General features: G+C 39.8%; 1 protein-coding gene and 1 long non-coding RNA gene across 3 annotated transcripts; one reads left to right on the plus strand and one right to left on the minus strand.

The window, feature by feature from the left end:
- Positions 1-6: 6 nt before the first annotated feature.
- LOC133746191 (ATP-dependent RNA helicase DEAH13-like) lies at positions 7-6,289 on the minus strand. Of its 2 annotated transcripts, XM_062174355.1 has the most exons (9): positions 6,134-6,289; positions 5,929-6,050; positions 5,788-5,848; positions 5,441-5,707; positions 4,825-5,058; positions 4,458-4,688; positions 3,097-3,210; positions 1,791-3,017; positions 7-1,488 (listed from the first exon to the last, which is right to left on the minus strand). In XM_062174355.1, the coding sequence occupies exons 1-9, from the start codon at positions 6,185-6,187 to the stop codon at positions 121-123; spliced, it is 3,678 nt and encodes a 1,225-aa protein (XP_062030339.1). In that variant the 5' UTR covers positions 6,188-6,289; the 3' UTR covers positions 7-120. The 2 variants fall into 2 exon arrangements, with proteins under 2 accessions (XP_062030339.1, XP_062030340.1); XM_062174356.1 differs by lacking the exons at positions 5,788-5,848; positions 5,929-6,050; positions 6,134-6,289 and having other exon boundaries at positions 4,825-5,080; positions 5,441-5,579.
- Positions 6,290-8,222: 1,933 nt separating this feature from the next.
- On the plus strand, positions 8,223-10,383 carry LOC133741953 (uncharacterized). Its single transcript, XR_009862257.1, has 3 exons — positions 8,223-8,605; positions 9,071-9,131; positions 10,161-10,383. It is a non-coding gene; the product is annotated as an uncharacterized LOC133741953 (long non-coding RNA).
- The last annotated feature ends 405 nt before the right edge of the window (positions 10,384-10,788 follow it).

Consider the following 10,788-nt stretch of genomic DNA (forward strand, 5'->3'; position numbering starts at 1 on the left):
GAAAGATAGAAAAGAAGTCCAGACTAATACATCATTGAAAATACAAGGTGTTTATTTAGTTGCCTACAAAAGAAGAGACATTAAATAAATGGATGTATGCAGGTTACTGCAAACCAGACATTAGTAAATGGCTTCGCGAAGCATTTCGACCCAAATATCCTTAAACTTACAGTGGAAATTCTTTCTAAACCAGTTCCGGATTTCCAGATACAATTCGTTGGGATTTTTACTCCACACCTCTCTCAACATAGCACGGCTGTGTATCTTCTTCTCCCCCAACTTCAACAAGAGATTCTGAACCCGTTCTCGATTTGCTGCCACTGGCTTTAAAACAGTACGAGGATGTTCTGCCATGAATGCACGCACAGGTCTCAGGCAACGCAGAACCTTGCCGTCCAACAAAGCAAAAGCAAAAGCTTGCACTGCACCTTTAAACTCAGTCTCATCAATAGGCAAACAATGTTCTGGAAGCTTCCACAAATGAGGACCAAAGGTTGGAGTGACATTGTATAGTACCTTGTCACTTACACGGTCATAGTAAGGTGCACTGCCCTTTGGGAGCTTGCATAAGACCCGACCACAGTCAACAAGCCATTCTGGTTCGATACAAGTAACACCGTGCATGTATGGTTTCTTTTTCTGTATCAACTCACTGTACACCAAATATTCAGGAGCAATTTTAGAAACAGATGACTGGCGGTCGAGGAAGACATTCTCATTACTCAAGCAGGTTTGATACTGATTTTTACTTCCTTTAATGCGCTTGGCAACTCTATCTGCCCAACCAGCACAGATGGCCCGGCACAAGAGGCCTTCCTCATCCAAAGAAAGAGGGATAACATCAGCCCTCCAATCATGTTCAACATCTTCCTGACTACCATGGATCCATGAAAATTCACCACCAGAGACACCACTATGATAAAAGACAAGTTTGAGTAGCTGCTCTCTCAGCTCGGATATTTCATGCATGGTTTCTGGGTGTAGAGCATTGTCCTTGCAGAAATGCAATCGGCTCTTGGAAAGTTCATAGAGCCGCAAAACATAAGCTCTGGAAAGGGCATCACTGCTATGACTACTAAAATTTTCACAAGACGCTCTCACTTTCTTCTCTTTGATCACTCTCTCTTGCTTGTCTATAACTTCACTGTGAACTGGAGCACTGGAATTTCCATCAATTAAGTCATGGTTTTCTGTGCAACTGTCTTCAAACTGACTAACAAAAATATTTGACAAACTCAAAGCTGCAGCTGAAGCAACTGCATATGCTAGTACTAAATTAGGTCGTTTATAGCTTTTCTCCTTATTCAACATTTTGATGGCTGTTAGGAGCATCTTAGAGTGGCGAGGACTTATGGGGTAATAAGCCATGGCCTTCCCTAGAGGTGTCACTTCTCCATCCTCAGTAAGCGCTTCGAGGATCTCCAAGCAACGCTGTCCTCCATTAAGAGCATCATCCTTTGGACGAGTAAGAAAAGGAAAAGCAGACAACTGGGATGCACAAGGGAGAAAAAAAAAAGGATCAGATTACAAGAGCACTTGATATATAATAGAAGAAACAGTATCGAACACAGTCTGAGAACCTACCAAGGATGAGACAAAAGAGTGAACAAAACTATGAAGATGGATAAAATATCAATAGCAAACAAATCACAAAATAACAGGGATTATTGAAAACAGATCTAACCAAGCTTTAAAAATAGTCATAATTTTTTTTAACAGTAATAAATAGCTTAAGTCCCATCAAGAGATGTTCTGCTGTTTAAGAATAGATCAAGAATTGTTGGACTCACCTCAATGTCCATGGACTTCAAAAGAAGGATAAGACCTTCAAGAGGGACTTTGGATATTTCAGATGGGGAACTGTCATCGAAGATATTATTAAATGCTGCCGAAGAATAAAGGCGGAAACAGTGACCAGGCCCTGTTCTTCCAGCTCTTCCTGCACGTTGAACAGCCGACGCCTTACTAATCCACTGTACTTTATATATTTCACTTCCATTTTTAAAGTTGTATTCCTTCGATTTCACTTTTCCAGTATCGACAACATACTTTATCCCAGGTATAGTGACAGAGGTTTCAGCAACATTGGTGGCCACAACAACAAGCCGTTCTCCCTCCTTTACTTTATCAAATACACGATGCTGAGCTGCTGCAGGCAGCATGGAATAAAGAGGAAGAACACGCAGAGAGCCTGGAACACTATCGTCTACAACCGCATCTTTTTTCCCCAACCTGCGACTATGATTGGATTGGCTAGAGCAAAAGTCTAGAGTTCGTGAAATAGGTTCTTTGCAAGAAGTAGAATCTGAAGAAGATTTTCCAGCCAATGATTCAAAAGAGGCTTTCAGTGATGCAATGCTCACGTTCTCTCCTAAAATCTGTGCAACCTCACCATCGACTTCTGGGGCATCTTGACACAATGAATCCGCATCGTCACCAATAATTTCCAGCTCACTCTCTGTTTCTGTATCATATGAAGAACCAAACTCATCGTCATCTACCTCGCACTGATCTTCATCAGTGTAACTAAATACATCATTCTGATGGTTGGCTGAATGAAATGCTTTGCTGTTCTCCTTCATATTTACCTCTCCAACAGAGTTTATTACAGAACCTTCCATCACACAACACCCTTTTTTTTTTTTCATAGTCAGTTCCCTTGAAGCTCTACGTAGCTTTTCACACAATACCTCCACTTCCCAGTACCCAGTGACAAACACAAGTATGCCTCCTTGTGGCATATTCTTGTGAATTTCCAAGACCTTTTTACATGCTTCCTTAGTATAATCAGCTTTAGTTGTCGTCGAGAACTGAATGTCTACTTTAAATTGTCTAGACAAAACATTTATCTCTTGTGGGGGGTCAGGAAACAGCTTCCTATAAGAAATGAAGTCTTCCACTGGCATGGTAGCACTCATGAGCACAAGCTTCAGTGGAAAAACAAGTTTCTCCCGATCTATAGATATTCCTAAATGCGAGTACTGCTGCAAAAACTCCTGCTGACGTTCGTACTCTTTCTGCCATGACATGCAAATGATTATTACAATGGGTTAGATAATATAAGATCTAACCATTTGCACCAGTATTAAGATTCACCTGACGACAAATGATAACACGTGAAAGCATTCCAATGAGTGTATCTGTGCTCAAGTTCCGCTCATGAACCTCATCAAGAATTATCACAGAGTATCTCTTCAACCAAAAATCACCCTGCACAAAAGAGGAGTTCTTATGAACTACACTAGAAAGTCTCAGACAACCATACTCCAAAATGTATCAATGCATACATACTACGAATAATGTATATCGCGCAGCATGCCCGTTAATATTTTAGCAAGACACTACCATTTTTATGCAATTTTTTTTCCCTAATAGTCTTCTGAAAAATCCAAAAGCTGAAAGCTATATTGCAGCAGCCATATCCAGGTTTTTGTTTTTAACCCAAGAATATCCAATAGGCACTGGTCACTAGGTCTCCTATCAAAGGCTTACTAAAATTCCTAGTTATGGAGTAGGCTTACTAAATAAGTAGCCTGTGGAATATATATCCATGCATAGTGAACCCTAGAATACTAACACCATGTCCAAATTTCAGAGAGATGATTTTAAGTGGATAAGTTCATAGTCACTGGGCTTACAGAGGCATCTGTCAAATGCTTACTGAAATTCGCATTTATGGAGCAGCTTACTAAATAAGAACACTCCAAAAATTCTCATTAGTGGGTAACTTACTAATACTCAGGATATATACAGAGAACCCACATTGTCAATCAAAGTGGGTGTGAAAAAACAAGTACACCCTTGCACCTAAATTAACTGTTTTTAATAAATGAACAACATTATAGTAATAAACAAGAGAACAAGAAAAAAAAAGAACTTCCACTTTTTTTTTTTGCCTCTCTTTAATCTCTCACTTAAACCTCTCCGCTTCATGTTTTCTACACACATTCAGTGTGTTTCCCGTCTAGTACATATCAACAGTGTGTTACTATTTCAGACTTTCCCGTCTAGTACATATCAACAGTGTTACTATTTCAGACAGAAAAATACTTGCTACAAGATCTTTTTTTTTTTTTTTGGCAGATCTAAGTAGCCCATAGGCCCACAGCCATGCACAAACCATTCCAGCACCATTCCAAAGTTTTTGTTTTTATTTGTCTGAACTCAGGACCCTGAACCCGCTTCAGGGACCCAGGTTCATAACTGAGACCCCCTGCTAAACCCTACAATTGATAAATTTATATTAAGTTGACAAGTCCAGAGCCACTAGGCTTACTAGGGATTCATATTGCAGATGCAAAAGGAGGGTAAAGTCCATCAGTGTAATAGGTCTGCCTTACAGACAAACAGGTTCCAAAGTAAAACCCAAATAGATATACTAGCGTAGATGGAGAAATTTGTATGCTTAGCTGTCCATAACAGAACACGTAGTAAATAATATCAATTGGTCAACTAACCTGGAGTTCTCGTAGCAATATTCCATCCGTCATGAAGTTGATGGAGCAACTTTTGCCTATCTTTTTGTCATATCTAACTTGATACCCAACCTCCTCACCCACGCGTACACCAAGCTCATATGCCACACGACTAGCAGTAGCATAGACTGCAATGCGACGGGGTTGAGTAACACCAAGGATACCACTTCCAAGAGGAGACACACTTGAACCAATGCCAACTTCATAAAGAAACTACACAATGCCAAACGAAATGGGGAGTTTATAAGTTTCGAGGGGAGTTAAACAAGGTATCTGGGAATGATTATTAGAATGACCAAGCATATAAAAAAAATATAATGAGGAAAAAAAAATGATAAAAGCAAACCACCTGTGGAACTTGGGTTGTTTTACCACATCCAGTCTCTCCGCGTATAATAACAGTGGAATTTTCATTTATGGCCTCCATTATCTCTTGCTCCATCATTATAATAGGAATATCACTCCTTGCCTTTACCACTTCAGGAGGTCTTGATACATGCCGCCTATTTTTTGGATCTTTCAGAATACTTGGTGCAGGAAGCTTTGAGCTGTAACTTGACTCAGGACTCTCTTCTACTTTATCCTGCATGAGATGCACCCCATACCTACGTAGTCAATAACAATATTGATAAAGCATCGAGGGATCATATAAGGACCAAATCACTCTAGATCGGATTTGGTACAAAAAAAAAATAATTGGTCCAATCCTATAATCTGACAAATTACTGATAGTGTAAACCATATCAGATCCACTGAGTTGAAAACTTTACTGAAATAAATTAGGGGTTTACATGTAGAATAGGAATTCAAGTTACACAAATATACTCAATACCATATCCAAAATGCACATGTGATGATAAGATGCAATTAGCTGATAAATGAATTGCTATATTTGAATGAGGAAAATCGCCGGGGATATAATCCATCCAGTTATTAAAATTACAGAATCTGAATAGAAAAATTACCATGAAGTTTATGCTTTCACTCCAGTTATGATCCATGCTAGAAGTTCCATCTTCTGGTAAAGAGTTGTCATGAATATCAGGAGGCCTTGTGCCACAAAGTAGCATTGTAGAGGAGTCCGAACAAGTAGACGTGTTCTTTTGTACCATTAACGATTGATCCTGTGTTGATTGAGTTATTTCCGACTCAGGTTCACTTTCACTGGAAGCATGGGATGTAAGTTTCAAGTGGAGTAAACCTTTGCTGCGTTTAACCTTTCTGGACTCAACCTAACACGAAGAAAAAAATAGTGGGACTAAAGACATGAAACAAAAAAAGTAAATAAATATCAATAAGGACAAATCCAAACCTGGCCAATATTTCGTGATGACTGGAGAAGAGCCCGTGCACCCTCTGGAATCTTATATTTCCTGCTAGTGCAAAGAAAACAATTGGATCAAAGATGGGACTAAAATAATAATCAACAATCAAAAAGGCAAAAGGATCTCACTCTAACGCCTCAACGCTTTTTGATAGCACAAGGTCGTTTTCCTTCTCCTCCTTCAACTTCTTAAGCTTCCTTTTGTGAGATGTGCTCATCCTCCTCTGGGTTTCTCTAAGTTTCTGACATTCCTGAGGTAATCAAATTGATAAATCCTTGAGACTTAAAATACAAAATGTGAATGCTCAATTGCTGCCCATACATTGATACATACCTCATTGGTTCGCTTTCTTTTATTATTCCTTCTCTTGTCTGGCAACATGTTCATCAGCCAGCTCCCTTCAAGCTCCAAAATTTAAGTTAACAAGAACCAAAACACTGAATGAGTTCTGAGGCTTGAGAGTTGAGAACAAACTCTGGTGCTGCGGCTGCGCGCTCAAAGTTCTTCCCTTTATCAATTTATATTTATATATATATCGGTCAACACTTCTCATATTTGCCAGGCCGCCCCCAACACTTCTCATATTTACTGGGCCGCCCCGTTTTAGCCCTTAAAACCAGAGTTCTAAATATCTGCGATATTTCTGATATATCTTCCGATATCCTCCTTTTTCGATGTACCGATATGTCTTAGGGGGTGAATATCTTATCTTCTACAGTTTCTGCGAAATTTCTCCGACATCGTCAAAGTAAATAAATATCTGTAAAATCTTATGGAAAAAACAAAAAATATAAAAAATTAAGTAATTCTCTAAATGCAAATCTGTGTGAAGACAGATCTCCTCAAGGCAAATTTAGGCGAGTAGAAAATCCCCTCAAGGCGAATCTAGGTGAGGAGAAAATCCCTTCAAGGCGAATCTAGGTGAGGAGAAATACCCTCAAGGAGATTCTGGGTGAGAAATAATTCTCTAAATGCAAATTTGTGGGTGGAGGTGAAAGATATGATTATATGAATATGGACAATCTTCTGTGGGTGGAGGATTAAACCAATTTACCTGTGAAGGTAAGATCATACCACCTAAGATGAAGATCACGGAGTGAGAACAGCTAGTCATGGTGCTCAAGAGAAGACCTGATATGGGAGGAGGACTAGAGGTGCAACTGATGATCAAAGTACCCGGCCCCATCTGATGTTTCTTCAATTGCCTTAAGTTTTGACTCTATCAATTTAGGCACAGAGCGCAGTGGGATCTCAAATGAATCTCATAAAGGCAACAATCAATTTGGCTAGAACGCTTATGGATATAATCAATATAGAGAAGTATATGATCAGTCATCTAGTTGGATTCATCCTTATTATCCCTTTATAGGGAAACAGTGAACAACTCTAAAGAGATCTATAACTATCATGTTCATCACTACAATTCGTACTATATAAGTCATATGTTTTGGTCTGATTATTGCAATTTCGTATACCAGCGAGCGGCTTTTCAACTACCTAGAGTCTCTTTTTGGATGTAGATGAAGTTGTCATTCATATGTATTTATATGTAATTCTAATAAATTGACATTTTCAAAAACGATATATTTTCTCCTATATCCTCGATATATCCCCGATATTTCCGATATCTTTTTTTTTTTTAAGTTCCGATAAATATTCAAAATCGATATTTAAAACCTTGCTTAAAACTATAAACTAAGTCAACTTAAAGACAACTCCAACCATGAAATCTCATTTTAGGGGTGCTATCATTATTTTAGAACCTCGTTCTTGCACTATTTAAAAAATAAGAAAAAAAATATAGCACCCAATTGTCATCTTCAACCAATTAGGTCATTTAGGTACTACATAGGGGTGTTATTTTCGCTATTCTTGATTAAAATATTAGGGCTTGTTTTAGTGGGCTTAAAGGGTCGGGCTGGGCATGCATCCATGATACAAGGGCCAAGGCGGCTTGAAATGGGCTTAGAGCCTGAGGGCCAAATGATGACCCCTTAAGGCAACTCCAACAATGGGGGTTCTATTCCATATTTAAAACTCAAATGAGACTTGAGCTCTCCAACAATCCATTTTAGGACAACTCCAACGGTGGGAGTGTCATACTAGTTGTAACGTCCCGTATCTCAATTTACATGTTTACTAGTCATTTGGACGGTAAACGACCTTTACTTTCACTTTTACTGTCGTTTTAGTACTTTTAGTGGCCCTAAAAAAATTGACTTTTTGTTCGGGTCAAAATTTGAGAAAATGTTCTTCATGAAAGTTGTAGAGGACGTTAAACCGAGCGCGTGCATATGTGGTACGTAAAAATCGGAGTTCGTATACGAAAGTTATAAGCGAAATACGAAAATTACTGTTCATGGTAGATAGTATATATTTGAATTTTTACTGTTGGGCCAGGTAACTTTTCATTTCTCTCTCTCTCTCTCCTCCTCCCCGCGTCTCTCTCCCTCTTCTCTGCAACTCCGGCCACCTCTTGATTCCGGCCACCTGGGAACGAACAAGTGCCACCGCTGGACTCCTCTACTCCTACCCAACCTCCCCACGGCAATAACTCACGGCGGTTTGGACGGAAAACGAAGAATCAAGCCCGGAAACTTTACTGTAGCAGTTTGAGTCAACGCCGATTTCTCTCGATTCCGGCCATCTCCGGCCACCAAACCGGCGTCGAAGGTTCGGTTTCTGACAAGGATCATTTTCCCCCTAGCCTTGAGCCACGATTTGCAGTGTAGAGGAAGAATCGACGATTGGAAGATTACGGTCACTATTCACAGTTTGAGTTCAAGCTTCTCCTTAATTGTTGAGGTACTTCCGCTCATTTTCTAACTTGGTTACAGTTGAAAGAATTATTGGGTCCGTTGAGTAGGTGCTGCTGCCAAAGTTTGGTGGCCATCGGAGCTGGTGGCGGTGGCGGCGGCGCCGTCACTGTGGGCGGCGGTAGCGGCGGCTAGGGTAGCTTTTTAATTTCATTTTCTGGCTAGTTAAATTCTATAATTATCATAGAGCTTGTATGTGAAGTTTGGTGAATTTTGGAGGAGTTTGGAATTGTTTGTGAATTTCCGAAGTTTGAAGTTTTGTGATGGAATTGTGGGAAATCCGGCCGTTGGATTTCCCTTGTTTTCATTGTGGAATACGTAAATTGAGGAATTGGTGTTGTGGAAGAGATTTGGGTGGAATTTGAGAAGTAATGGAGATAGGGATTTTTGGGTTTCGTTTAGGTTCGTATTTATTTTATCGGATTGTCGTTTATGGAAATGTACTTGTGTACAGGACGATGTTGCGAGCTACGGCTAGATGAAGGAACTCGTTTACATGGTCGCCCAATAGTACTGTGAGTGGACGTTTGTTTTTGAATATTGATGCATGCATTTATTTTTCGAATTAATGTTTTATTAATTATCATATGATTTTAGTTTCGGATATGATTTCGGTTTTGGAATATTGCTTGGATTTTCCATCATGATTTTTGGAACGTGAGTTTTATTCGCTTGGATTTGAACTTGTGATTTAAGTGATTTTCGACGAATTATTTTCCGAGGTGATTTCCGGAATTTATTAATATATTTTATTCGTCGATATTGAGATTTCTGGAATATTTTTCGAAATGAGATTTCGATGGAATTATATTTCTTGTTTATTTATCGATTTACGGTTTTGGCATTGGGAATGCCTCATTGATGATTCTGGATTCGGTTTTGTTTCGGAACTGCGATTTATAATTGATCTAATTATTCTTTTAGCGTGTGGGACACGCTGTTGATTTATGTGACTTTTTACGAGAATTTCCGGGTACGGTTGGGAATCGTACTCGTGTGTTTTTATTCGCGGGACTTATGGGGAAGCCTTATAGATTTACTGGATTTGAATGGTTTTTACCCGCCATACCTGGGTCGTCATATTTATTGCTAGCTAGCCTATTAGTACTCCTCCCTGCTTACTATGTGTTTGTGGGTGAGTAAGAGCAGAGCATGGGATGCTCCAGAGTGTGGGACACTCCGACCCGAGCCTGGGAGGCTCCCTTCTTTCGTATGGTGAAACTTCTTCCCCATATTTTATCGTTGCTAGTCCGATTTTCACTGTAGCCAGCGGGGCTGGTCTTATCCTCTTGAGAAACGAGATTTCGGTTTTACGATACATTATTTTCGAATGTTTTGACTAGCGAGGCTAGTCGGTTTATAGTTTTGAAATCCTTGGATTTAAAGCTAAATGTGTTTTACCATTTGTGCATGCATCGAGGTTTTTAATGGAATAAATGTGGGAAAGTATGAAATCCTTCTTATTTTAAATTGTTTATTTTTGTCCACTCACGCTAACGTTTTTCGTCTACTTTCCCCTGGGCCTTTCGGTTTCTAATGCCCAGTTTGCAGGCGTTATTAGTTGAGGTCGGGCGTACATGGATCGAGGCATAGTTGACGAATAGCTTCCGCACTTCTTTGTTTGGCTCTGATCTATTGTGGGTTACTATTTTGGGTAGTCCACTTTAGGGGTGACTCGACCAGTTCTCGGTAGAGTTATCTCTAAGGTGGGCCCCGCAGGGCCACCTCGGATTTCAGGGTGAAATTCGGGGCGGGTCCTGTCACTAGTTTTGAGACTTAAACATGTTTTGGGTTTTCCAACAATGGGTTCTAGGGGGATTTGGTCTCGGAATTATGGAACTTGGTCTCAAACCAAGTCCTATATATGGGACTTTTTCACAGCCAAGACCCAACTACAGTGATCGGGACCACTGAATTGGGCTGCATCAGCCTAACTTAAACTTTAACACGCCGAAGGACAAAGTGCAAAGGACGCGCTTGGTTCTGCTGCAGGATTGACATGCACGCGCTAGAGAGAGAAGACATCCCAGAATTTGGTCAAATATGGTGGGCCCCTGCTAACCGTTGCGAGTTTACGATAGTTATGTTTTGGACGACCATGATTTGTCTATTTTGAATATGGACGGTTCTGATGTCGCCCTTTTTTTTTTATTGCAACAATTGTAATTTTGA

Source organism: Rosa rugosa, chromosome 4 (assembly GCF_958449725.1).
Source record: "Rosa rugosa chromosome 4, drRosRugo1.1, whole genome shotgun sequence".
NCBI classification, from domain to species: Eukaryota; Viridiplantae; Streptophyta; class Magnoliopsida; order Rosales; family Rosaceae; genus Rosa; species Rosa rugosa.

Bases quoted from the DNA above. Each gene is read 5' to 3' on its own strand.
- LOC133746191 (XM_062174355.1), bottom strand. From the start codon at position 6,187: ATGAACATGTTGCCAGACAAGAGAAGGAATAATAAAAGAAAGCGAACC. The intron at 5,708-5,787 runs GTTTGGATTTGT...TCTTCGTGTTAG, and splicing joins CATCACGAAATATTGGCCAG to GTTGAGTCCAGAAAGGTTAA. The intron at 3,211-4,457 runs GTTAGTTGACCA...TCTTTTGTGCAG, and splicing joins TATTGCTACGAGAACTCCAG to GGTGATTTTTGGTTGAAGAG.